We start from the raw sequence: 12,335 nt of genomic DNA, 5'->3' as shown, positions 1-12,335 counted from the left end.
AGTTATTCTTTTTACCACGCTTTTACTAGCTTAGGTTGTATGTATCTATGTACGTATGTATGTAATGGAATCTTTGAGCATAATTTTCAATAAAAAATACAAAGTAATAATTTAAAGTTTAAAAAAACGTGGGCTGTATTTTACTATATTTTCCTAACTTCTTACTATGTTTTTATAACTCTCCGCCCATAGATAGTAGATTAATTGTTTCATTTAATATATCAAGCACCCCACGCTTTTTACTCTTCTCTCAATAAATTAAATTTTATTATAATTTTATTTTGAAGTAATTAATTATGATTGATTCTTCGATCTTCTACTACTGTAATATAAACTCTTGGTAATTAAAAATTATTTTCTACTTTTTACTTCAATTAGCTATAAAAGCGGTTTTTTTTTTTAGTTTTTTTAAACTATAAAGTATTACTTGAAATCTTGAATTTCAAATATATATTTTGGGGGTACGATAATTGTTCCGAATGTACGATAATTTCACAGCACTTTGTCGATCAGACGGGTAAAATTTTCTGGTAGCACTGAGTATAGTAGTGGTTGTAAACTATTAGCCCGCTGCCTCGAATCTTGTGGACAGCGGGCCGGCGACGGTAGCGGTGCGGGAGCGGCAGAATATTATGCGTAAAATCAAATGGACCGGCCCTCGAAAACAGCAGCCTGGCAGCGGTGTGGTAGTGGGCAACGAGTGGGCACTCCAATCAAGCGGTGACCGCCCGCGCGCAGCATTGCAGTGTTGTGAAATTTATTTTTCTTATATTTTTTATTATTAAGCTATGTGATTACGGTAGTAAATAATATAGCCACTCCCTCTCTTCTCGTGGGTGTCGTAACAGGTGACTAAGGGATAACATAGTTCCACTACCACCTTGGAACTTAAAAGGCCGACTGATGGCGGGATAACCATCCAACTGTTGGCTTTGAAATACACAGGCCAAAGACGCCCGTCTTCGGTGCGATGAAGCCACCCCTGCGGTCACCAACCCGTCTGCCCACTGTGGTAACTATGGGCAAAACACATGAGCTTACGCTATTTTTGACGCAAACTCTTCTAGGCCTATGTCCAGCATTGGACTGCCATAGGCTGAACTGATATTATTATTATATTTTATATTATTATAATATTAGATTTCTCATATTATTTATTCTCTAAATCGTTCTTGATAGCTTCATGAACATAGTCCAAATTTTCTATACCTACTCATTCTGGCGAAGTCGTAGAATTTGTCGGTACATTGTCTCTGTTCTGTGTCTGTTCTTCATAATTTCGATAAAAATCGCCTTTTATTTTCCTTGACCTATAGGTTTTAACTTCTTGTTTTGCCCACAATAAATAGAGCGTTAGGAATAAATTTGATTAAAAAACATATTGTCTCCGTTATTCAGAGATTTTGTTCTCGAAAAAAAAAACAAATATCTCGACGACACAACCACGAACACTACACTACGTCATTATAGTGCCACACGAACTACCCGCTGGTTTCGAGAACGGGTCTACGTTGCCCGCCACGCTCCCGCACCGCAACCGCCACCACCCCGCTGTCCGCAAAATTCCACCACTTTTCCACAAAAGCCACCACTGTACTTAGTTGCCAGACCTGTGTATAAGACCGTATAGGTTTCTTTGTCTTAGTTGTTACTTATGACAAAATAATAGAATTTGAGATTTGACATGACCGCGGTCTTGACATGATTGAACTTGACGTTTTGTTATCTGTAACTCCAAGCTTTTTGTTTTGTGTTTTACTAAGCTACTCGCCTTTACGATATTATTTAATGTTATGGGAATGCCACGTATGTAGAGATAATAATATAGATAATATTAACACAGTTACTTGTATTATCGTTTTATAGACCTATTTGAGTGTAAGGCTTAGAATAATTAACTACAATGTGTGGTTCTGATAAGAAACTTGGTGAAATACGGGCACTTATACTCGTAGGAGGCTATGGGACCCGATTAAGACCATTGACTTTAAGTAGACCGAAACCCTTAGTGGAATTTGCAAATAAACCAATATTAATGCATCAGATTGAGGCATTAGTGCAAGCTGGAGTAACGCAAGTATGTTTCAATAAGTACATTGTGATATTTACCTTGGTTGTTGTTTAGAATATTTTACTAAAAATAATGCCACTGTTTTGCTTTATGACTTACGATTTTGTGCCATTGATGATCAATTGCCTTTTTCTCAGAAGAAAATAATATTTAAATGAGAATATGTTTTGATGTTTTACAGGTCATTCTCGCGGTTTCATATAGAGCCGAAGATATGGAAAAAGAGCTTACAGAGGAAGTTTCGAAACTTGGTGTATCACTTACATTTTCTCATGAGACTGAACCACTCGGCACTGCTGGTCCCCTTGCACTTGCCCGAGAACTGCTTAGTGCTAGCCCTGAGCCATTTTTTGTCCTAAATTCGGATGTAATATGTGATTTTCCATTTAAAGAATTGGCTAAATTTCATAGAAGTCATGGAAAGGTATTTATGAAACATGTACTTGGCTCTCCGGTATAAAGATTGCTTTAATATGTGTAAGCTTGCGTTAATATATATTTAAAATATAAACATTTGAGTGTTTCTAATATATGACGATAATGTTGTGTTTAAATGAATTAAATTATGTTGTGATTGTGAAATAATGTAATTAGTTTTATCTTTAGGAAGGAACAATAGTGGTTACAAAAGTGAAAGAACCTTCAAAGTATGGTGTAGTTGTGTACAAAGAGGATGGTGAAATTGAAAGCTTCATTGAGAAACCACAAGAATTCATTTCTAATAAAATTAATGCAGGTAAACCGCTTACAAGAACTTGACTAAAAGAAGCATAACTATTGAATAAACTTGTTATATTAATGGTGTATGTAAGTAGTCATGTATTTCAAAAGAAAAGTATAATTATATGTGTTTATAAAATATCATGTAGGTATAATACCACTTGGCTAACTGTTTAATGGAGTTACCAATGACAGGCTTGACTTCTAAATTAATTAAAATACACAACGTATGAATTTGACAATTACTCTCTTTTTATAATAAGTGTTCTCTAAATTTTACCTATAAAGAACTAAAATTTTATATGAAACTATAGTTTTTAAATTTATTCATGTTAAAATAAAAATGGTATTGAAATAGTCTTCTGATTAAAAATAATAAGAGCACATTTCAGTATGTTTATTAAATTTACTTGTGTAAGTATAAATGGAACTAAGATAAGGGAACTTCTTTTACTTTATTTTAGAGTATTTTTATAGCTCTGGTCATTTTAAATGTATATTAGTCAAGTTTTGAAAACAGAAAGATGCCTGAAATAACTTGTGTATGTAATTGACATTTTCTTTGTTTGTTACATTTTTTTTTTTTTTTTTTTTTTTTTAGTTATGTGATATATCCACAGGCTTATTATGCCCGTGCTTTTGTTATTCCATATATTGTTATTATTATTATTTTTTTAACATGCATCGGTACTTCACCGCAACTTAGAATCCAGAAGCCTTAATAACTAGTCTTAAAATTTCAAATTTCTAAAAGTCGACGCGAGTCCACTGACCAAGACTATTCTACATATTGCTTATTTTATATTCTTATATACTAATTATTTTTATTATATTTACACTTATTTGCTAACTACAATATATGTACACTTATTTTCTAACTACAATATATGTACACTTATTTGCTACTTACAATGTACACTTAACCTATGTTATTGTTAGTAGTTAGGTACTTTTTTTTTGTGGTTAGGAATCGTTTTATCCATTTAAATTTCATTTTTTTTTTTTTTAATTTTTATTAATATATTATATGACTAATCCTATCTTATTAAGTAAATATATAAAGCCTTATCATTACAATTACATTATCCTATTCCTATACTATTACATTCAATTTTATTATTTATATTACTTACTTTACACTTTTATCTACGCATAATTTATACTTACAATACAATGTTTGTTACATTTATTTACTTATTTAAATAAAGTTTGCTAACAGAGCAAATACAAAAAAAATATCTAAAAACATACACACATGTGAATAGCTTCATTAGAAATTGCTGCTCTAATTATAAGCAATTAAACATACAATACAAACAACAGATACAATAACTAATAAAATCTTTAAAATGAAAACCAGTAAAAACAACAATGTAAATTCAAATTAATAAGGGTAAATTAAAATAATTTAAAGATTAATCATTAAAATAACTTCTATTTTTCAGGAATGTATATTCTTAATCCATCAGTACTTAATAGAATAGAATTGCGTCCAATGTCTATTGAAAAAGAAGTATTTCCTTTTATGGCTAAAGATAGAGAACTGTATGCTATGGAGCTGGAAGGTTTTTGGATGGATGTTGGACAACCGAAAGACTTCTTAACAGGTAACGTTGAAATATAGTATTCGAAATGGCCACCTTTAGCTTTTATACAGGCCTTTAATCCGTTTGGCCACGAATCTATGGATATACGCACTGTTTCCAAGGGAAATTTCGCCACTGCTTGCTCCAAAGATTTTTTAAGAGACTCAATGTCGCCGTGTCGTTTAGAACAGGCCATGTCCTCTAAAACTGACCATAATTTGAAGTCTAAGGGGTTGAGGTCTGGGCTAGATGAGGGCCAGTGCCCAGTCTTCAGCTCTTATAAAGTCCGTAACGTTGGTTTCAAGCCAGGCTTGTATATCGGCGATAAACACCGAGTTTCAGGTCTTGCTTTATAATACGCGACAGAGTCCTCGCGGGAATCTTCATTTCTCGCGATAAGATTTTTTGCTTCCTAATGAGGTTTCGACGAATTCTGGCTTTAACAGCATTAACAGCCTTTGTAGTTCTAACAACACGCGGCTGCCGCGTTCTTTTCTGGTCTTCGACAGACGAAGTGTTGCTGTATCTGTTGATAGTACGATATACAAACATATGGCTAATACCAAGCTTTTGAAGTGTCTGGAATATGATCGACGGCCCCATACCCACTTTGTGCAAGGCGATCACTGCAATCCTATTTTTTTTAACACCCCATTTCATATTGTAATTTGATAATGAACACGAAAAAATATGTGAAATGGCGCAAAATCGAAAAAGTTTTTAAAATTATATACGTGTTCCAATTTCAAAAAAATTAAAAAGTTGAAAAAAAAGAAAAGTTTTTATGTAACAGTATTTATGACCAGACTGGTTAATATGTATAGAATTTTTTTATTCCATCAGGTATGTGCCTGTATTTAAACAGCTTACGTCAAAAGAACTCAAGTATGCTGTACGAAGGGGAATGCATTGTCGGCAATGTCATTATTGACCCTACTGCAACTATTGGCAAAGGATGTCGGATAGGACCTAATGTCACAATTGGCCCAAATGTGGTTATTGAGGATGGTAAGCAAATTTTAGACAAAAATTTTTTTTTTACTTTTATTCTAATCACAACAAACAAGCTGTTTTGTATATTTATTAACTGATATCAAAAAAGGAGGTTTTCAATTAGACTTTTTTTATGTTTGTTACCTCACAAGTTTGTACTGGGTAACCACGGGTTTGTAACCGACCCAAAATTCGATTGTATTTTTTTTAAATGTATTTTACCTTAGGACTTTCGACTGGGTAAACCGATTTAAAAAGGGGTTGCGTGTCACGTGGTCCTATTTAAATTTGATTGAGATATACCTAATACTTTTCTTTTCTATTGTTAGTTGAATCTAATAAGGCATATTGGCCTGATTATTTTTCGTTGACGTATGTTGTATTATACCTACCGCATAACTTTTCACTGGGTTTGATTATTCTTATTTACATAGATTTTGACTACTTTTATTTTAATCGAAATATGATGCTTGTCTTGTAGTCCCATTTAAAGTTGATCGAGATATGATAACTACTTTTTGAGTAATCATTAATAACGCGCATTTACTTAACTATTTTTTCGTCTACATACTTTGTATTACTTTTTTTTATGTAAGTGATATATCCACAGGCTTATAATGCCCGTGCTTTTGTTATTCCATATTTTTTTAACGCATCGGTACTTCACTGCAACTTTAGAACACTTAAGAACTAGCCTTATAGTCTCTAAAAATCGATACGAGTCCACTGACCAAGACTATTCTATACTAAGAGGACTAACGTGTAAAAAAATATTTTTCTAAATTATATACTCTCTCTCTCTCTCTCGTCGGTCCCTCATGTCTGAGGATGTTTAACGCAAATCATTTTTTTATTTCAGTCACTTGAAATGCTTATCACACTGAAAAACTTTTAAAAACGCACAATTTAGTATAATTTAATATTTATTTTAAAAAAAAACCATATACACCACATTTTTTGTTATATTTTCAGGCTGCAGTATAAATAACCTAAAAAGCGAACTTATAGCTGCTCTATGTGTTTCATACAAACTATCAACCCCAATTAAGCCCCCTTAGCGGTAGAATATCGCAAAATCCGTTCTTAGCCGACGTCTACTAACTATAATCTACCCCCCTGCCAAGTTTCATCTTTGTCCACCTGGATGGGATGGATAGACCATTCAGCGGTTTTTGAGTTCTCGTGATGAGTGAATCACTGACCTTTCTCTTTTATATATATAGATTATGATGCATTATTTGAACACGCCCTCACCATCTATAGAGCATACATTTTAAATTTCAAGTCACTTACTTCCAAAACATAGGACTTTCATACAAACTTCCAACCCCCGTTTCACCCCCTTAGGGGTCGAGTTTCGTAAAATTCGTTCTTAGCGGATGCCTACGTCTTATAAGGAGCCTACCTGCCAAATTTCAAGTTTGTAGTTGTTATAGTTTCGGAGATTTCGTGATGAGTGAGTCAATCTACCATCCTCCATTTTAAACCCAAAAGAAGTTGATTTCTAAAGATATATTATTTGGACACCTTCTCACCACCTATAGAGAATACATCTTAAATTTCAAGTCTCTTACTTCAAAAACATGGACTTTCATACAAACTTCCAACCCCCGTTTTACTTGAAACTTTTAACAATTAATTATGTAAAAAACATTTTATACCATAGTTATTAATTTTTATTACATATTAGAAAATGATCAAGATGGTGTTTTGGTTGTCACACTATACTTACTTGCACAAAGATCGCGCGGCTCGTACGACTCGCGCGATGCGACCAAATTTACCTAAACTTGCAGAGCGTAAAATTGTGAAATGGCTCTTAACAAAAAGTTATTCTTCAGTTTCCAGAGTAATAAAATAAATAAATTTCTAAATTAAATTAGCCTAAGTTACCCCTTATTGATTCAGCTATCTGCTAGTGAAAGTCCCGTCAAAATCGGTCCAACCGTTTTGGAGATTAGCCGGAACAAACAGACAGACAGACAAAAATTATAAAAAATGTTATTGTGGTATATGTACCGTAGTATACATAATATTAATTTAGTAAAAAGCGGTTATTTCAATATTACAAACAGACACTCCAACTTTATTTATTTGTATAGATAGATAACATTTGATTGATAAAAAGTTAAGATTTAAATTGGTACCATGTAAACGATATGATGATTTTCTTTATATTTTTTTATTATTTTATGTGTGAAGCAATGTTGGAGATAATATTTAGAATTTATGTTTATCTGACTGATCCCTAGAGTTTGTGCCAATAAATTTCTTTAACAAGGCAATTTTCTCATATAAACCCTTTCCAAGGTATAATTTTTTTCTTTTGTTTTAAATAACTTTCTGTAATTCATCAGGTGCGTGCATAAAGCGTAGTACTATTCTACGAGGAGCGTGCGTTCGTCAACATGCTTGGCTAGAAGGTTGCATAGTAGGCTGGAAGTCAGTTGTAGGACGCTGGGTGCGAATGGAAAACACAACAGTTCTAGGTGAAGACGTTATAGTAAAAGATGAACTTTACATCAATGGAGGTCAGGTCCTTCCCCATAAATCCATTGCCTTATCTGTGCCCGAGCCTCAGATAATTATGTAAAAAGATAACTAATACTTTATAATTTCTAAAAACCAGTGGCAATAATTTAAACATTTGTACAAGTCTTAAATAATAATAGTTTTTGTGTAATATATTTGTAATCACTTAATGTAAGTGAAATGACAAACAAAATTTAATTCTATTTGACTGAAATAGTTAACAGTCAATGGAATTGGATGAAAAAATAATAAAGTAATGCTACTGCTCTGATGTTATTTGAAAGCTGGTTTAGTGTTATAAGCACAAAAACAAAAAAAGCATATTCGCCGAATTTTTTCGTCAGTTTTAGTTGTAATACACTTTATGTGCAGTAGTATTAATAAAAATTGTATATATTAATTATTATAAATTTGTGCAGGCATTATGTCTAAAGGTTATTATTTGCTTAGTATCAAATCTATATGTGGTAGTTCCAGTCGTTCCAGTATCAAAATAAATTACTTGCATTATATTCCACACTATTTTGTATTTTACTTAAAAGAATATATTTAATTAAAAATAATTTTTAAGTGTTAATGAAAATGATTTTATTTTGTTTTTAATTTAGACATTGCCATTATGTTATTTTTTGAAAAATATATATAAAAAAATATTGTTACCTAACAAAAGGTTCACAAGCAGAACATAAAATTTTTGACTGGTAAAAATACAAGTACCTATCTACTATATTTGTTTAGCTAATTTTCTTAATTTTGAATTAATTTCAGTAAATATAATAATAGTAATCGTACAAAAGACTAAAATTCATTGTTTTTTTTTTTCTTTTTTTTCTGTATAAATAACTAACACCTTATAATAGATAAAAAAATGTTTCAAATTAAATGAGTATTTAAATTTTTACAATAAAACCATCATAATAAAAAACAGTTAAAAGATAATAGCAGGAGTAATATACAAAGCAAGGTATCGCTAATATAATAGGAGCTTAATGGGAATCTTGCCTGTGTGTCATTTTAAAAGAAACGCCATTTTAACATTTATACAATGTTATCTATTATATTATTTCATTCAATTACACGAATGTCGTTTTTAATTTTCGACTTTTTCTTTATTACTGAAAAAACGTGGAGTAATTTAATTTGATATGTTTTGTCATGATATATTTTTATTTTCATTTATTATACATTAATCTGTATTCCATATACTTTTAATTATTTTACATAAATAATTTTTTCGTGAATAAAAATTTGTAATTTTTTCTTAAATGTTTCAAGATATCTTAACATTCCTTTGTAGATATAATAAGTTAATAACAAATAAAAAATGAGAATGGTATTACAATACTGCCATTGTACACCAAATTGTAATTTTATATTTTAGGATTAAGCTTTTGTATGTTATCAACCCGAATGTCCGTATATAATAATTACAATAATAGTTATTATAATTATTTAATTGTTGTGTTTTTATTTTATTCGTTTGATATCCATATGCGGGAAAATTTGTACAAAAAAAAATATATATATATACTCAATTTTTTTCAAAGAAAAGATGGAAGAGATGGAAAGAGATATGTTGCATCCTTGTCTGTGGCTGTCGCTGTCTTTCGCTCTATATCTATTACACCCAGAGACCTGTTGTACCGCACCTCTTGTAATAGGTAAAGCCGCCGAGTAGGCATAAATAAAATTACCATCTTAACTAAAAATAAGTTATATTTATTTATTTAGTAGTTATGATCTGCGGTTTCTCCCTCTGTAATTTGCGAATCGCACTAAAATATAATAATAAATTCTTCTTTCGTAAATTGAGTACACAATGCAAAAAGAAATTTTCAATTCGAAAAGGTAGTTCCTGAGATTAGCGCGTTTAAACAAACAAACTCTTCAGCTTTATAATATTGGTATAGAGTATAGACTAGCGACCCGCCCCGGCTTCGTACGGGTGCAATGGTGATACTAAATCTATAATATAAAAATGAGTCGCTGAATGTGTTGCTAAGCGCAAAACTCGAGAACGGTTGGACCGATTTCGCTAATTCTTTTTTTAAAATATTCCTTGAAGTACGAGGATGGTTCTTACGGAGAGAAAAATTCTAAAAAATATTTAAATTTCCTGAAAAAGTCTAAAAACAACACTTTTCTATACTCCTATACAAAAGATTTGTGATAATACTTAAAAGTCACTGTTAGGCGATACGAAGTTCGCCGGGTCAGCTAGTATAAAATAAATATTTGCAATGTAAGCGCAAAAAATGTATTTATTTACGACATCAAATTAGAAACCTCTAAAACTATCAGTGTTCCTTTACTATATTATGCATGTATTATACATATAAACCTTGCTCTGGAATCACTATTTACTAAAAAAACCGCATCAAAATCCGTTGCGCAGTTTTAAAGATGTAAGTTCCCTCCATAATAAGTTACTCTACGGATGTAAGCATACAGACAGCGGGAGCCGGGAAGCGATATTTTTAACCGACTTCCAAAAAAGGAAGAGGTTCTCAATTGGACTGTTTTTTTTTTAATGTATGTTACATCAGAACTTTTGACCGTGTGGACCGATTTCGACAAATGTTTTTTTAATCGAAAGGTAGTGTGTGCCAATTGGTCCCATTTAAATTTATTTGAGATCTAACAACTACTTTTCGAGTTATATCTAATAATGCGTTTTTACTTGACGCTTTTTTCGTCGACCTACGTTGTATTATACCGCATAACTTTCTACTGGATGTACCGATTTTGATAATTCTTTTTTTTTGGAAAGGAGATATCCCTAGTTTAGTACCATGATAAGAAGGTTTTCTGGAGGAAGGAACTGATGATGGGATCCCAGAGAAATCGAGGGAAACTCTTGAAAATCCGCAATAACTTTTTACTGGGTATACCGATTTAGATAATTCTTTTTTTGTTGGAAAGAAGATATCTCTAGTTTAGTACCTTAATAAGGAAACTAGGATCTGATGATGGGATCCTAGAGAAATCGAGGAAAACTCTTGAAAATCCCCAATAACTTTTTACTGGGTGTACCGATTTTGATAATTTTTAATTTAATCGAAAGCTGATGTTTGTCATGTGGTCACATATAAATTTTATTGAGATCTGATCACTACTTTTTGAGTAATCTTTGATAACGCGTAGTTACTTGACTATGTTTTCGTCGATCTACGTTGTATTACTCGTCGATGTAATTGAAGTCGGTTTTTTTTCGTTTGCGGGCAAACACAATTATTTATACTATGTAGTGATTAGCACAAAGATTGTAGGCTATGTATAATAGGTACTCTTACCCCGTGGATCATTCTGATGATCTGTATCTGTGTCCAGTTTGAATGTGTTTTTTATGAATCGTAAATACAGTCTTATATATAGGTCATGAAACTAAGCCAATATTCAATGGTGATAGATTCATATAGAGTAGTACGAGAATTTCATGACTTTTCTTTCGCGTCAACGCCGCTGTACGTCACTGCTATCGATGTGTGCTGTCACCATAGATCAAGTAAAAAAGGTAGATAACGCACCTAGAACAGAAAACTGAAGCCACTTTTTTAAAGATGTGTGAGTGAGTGAAGTGTTGACACCTTTTAAAAAAAGTCCCTAAAATTTTTATTAAACAATTAATTTAATATAGGTAAAATGGGTATGTGAAAATAAAAACCTGTTTATAGTTTTAAATAAATTTACTAAAAATAAAACAAAAAATCGGTAGAATAATAAAAAAATATATTCGTAAGATAATCGTATGAATGGACACTTCCTATCCCCTCTGTTTATCTCTTTTCAGTTTGCAGTTGGTTTTTTTTTTTAACTATTTTTCTTAAACCTAGAATCCTTTATGTTGTATAAGTTTTTTAAACATTTTTGAATATCATATCAAAAATTGACCGCTCCAGCGGGATTCGAACCCGCGTCTCCGACCGACCGTGTCGGCGCTCTAGCCAATTAAGCTATGGAACGATGTACCCGCTAGAGCGAAATTTTTGATATGATGATTTTTATTTTCGGTTTAAGCGAACCGTGGCGCCGTCTATAGTGAGTTCTTTACAGAGACGGAGAGAATTTTGAGAGAGAGAGAGAAATAGCATGGTGTCGTCTCCTGTCAAAGATTTTCATTGTAATATGAAACTTTGAATAGTTACGGGTCTCTGTAAAGAACTCACTATAGACGGCGCCACGGTTCGCTTAAACCGAAAATAAAAATCATCATATCAAAAATTTCGCTCTAGCGGGTACATCGTTCCATAGCTTAATTGGCTAGAGCGCCGACACGGTCAGTCGGAGACGCGGGTTCGAATCCCGCTGGAGCGGTCAATTTTTGATATGATATTACACAAAAATAAAATCGTATCAGTTTTTTAAATTTTTGTCGCTTAGAACTCAGAGTCATCGTCATTGTTTGCATTTTACTAATATGATGTAGTCTTATG

The 12,335-nt window shown here is 32.2% G+C and overlaps 1 protein-coding gene across 1 annotated transcript; it reads left to right on the top strand.

The window, feature by feature from the left end:
- Window positions 1-1,722: 1,722 nt before the first annotated feature.
- On the top strand, window positions 1,723-8,302 carry LOC123663818 (mannose-1-phosphate guanyltransferase beta). The gene is made up of 6 exons (XM_045598456.1): window positions 1,723-2,077; window positions 2,253-2,495; window positions 2,678-2,807; window positions 4,237-4,398; window positions 5,221-5,385; window positions 7,728-8,302. Exons 1-6 carry the CDS (start codon window positions 1,904-1,906, stop codon window positions 7,961-7,963), a joined length of 1,110 nt encoding a protein of 369 aa, XP_045454412.1. The 5' UTR covers window positions 1,723-1,903; the 3' UTR covers window positions 7,964-8,302.
- The last annotated feature ends 4,033 nt before the right edge of the window (window positions 8,303-12,335 follow it).

Source organism: Melitaea cinxia, chromosome 21 (genome assembly GCF_905220565.1).
Source record: "Melitaea cinxia chromosome 21, ilMelCinx1.1, whole genome shotgun sequence".
NCBI classification, from domain to species: domain Eukaryota; kingdom Metazoa; phylum Arthropoda; class Insecta; order Lepidoptera; family Nymphalidae; genus Melitaea; species Melitaea cinxia.
This window is presented reverse-complemented; position numbering and strand designations above follow the sequence as displayed.

What these genes read in the sequence shown, in the direction of transcription:
- LOC123663818 (XM_045598456.1), top strand. Translation starts at nt 1,904, where the DNA reads ATGTGTGGTTCTGATAAGAAACTTGGTGAAATACGGGCACTTATACTC. An exon ending in TTCTAATAAAATTAATGCAG is followed by an intron (nt 2,808 to 4,236) that starts GTAAACCGCTTA and finishes TCTATTTTTCAG; the next exon opens with GAATGTATATTCTTAATCCA. An exon ending in AAATGTGGTTATTGAGGATG is followed by an intron (nt 5,386 to 7,727) that starts GTAAGCAAATTT and finishes GTAATTCATCAG; the next exon opens with GTGCGTGCATAAAGCGTAGT.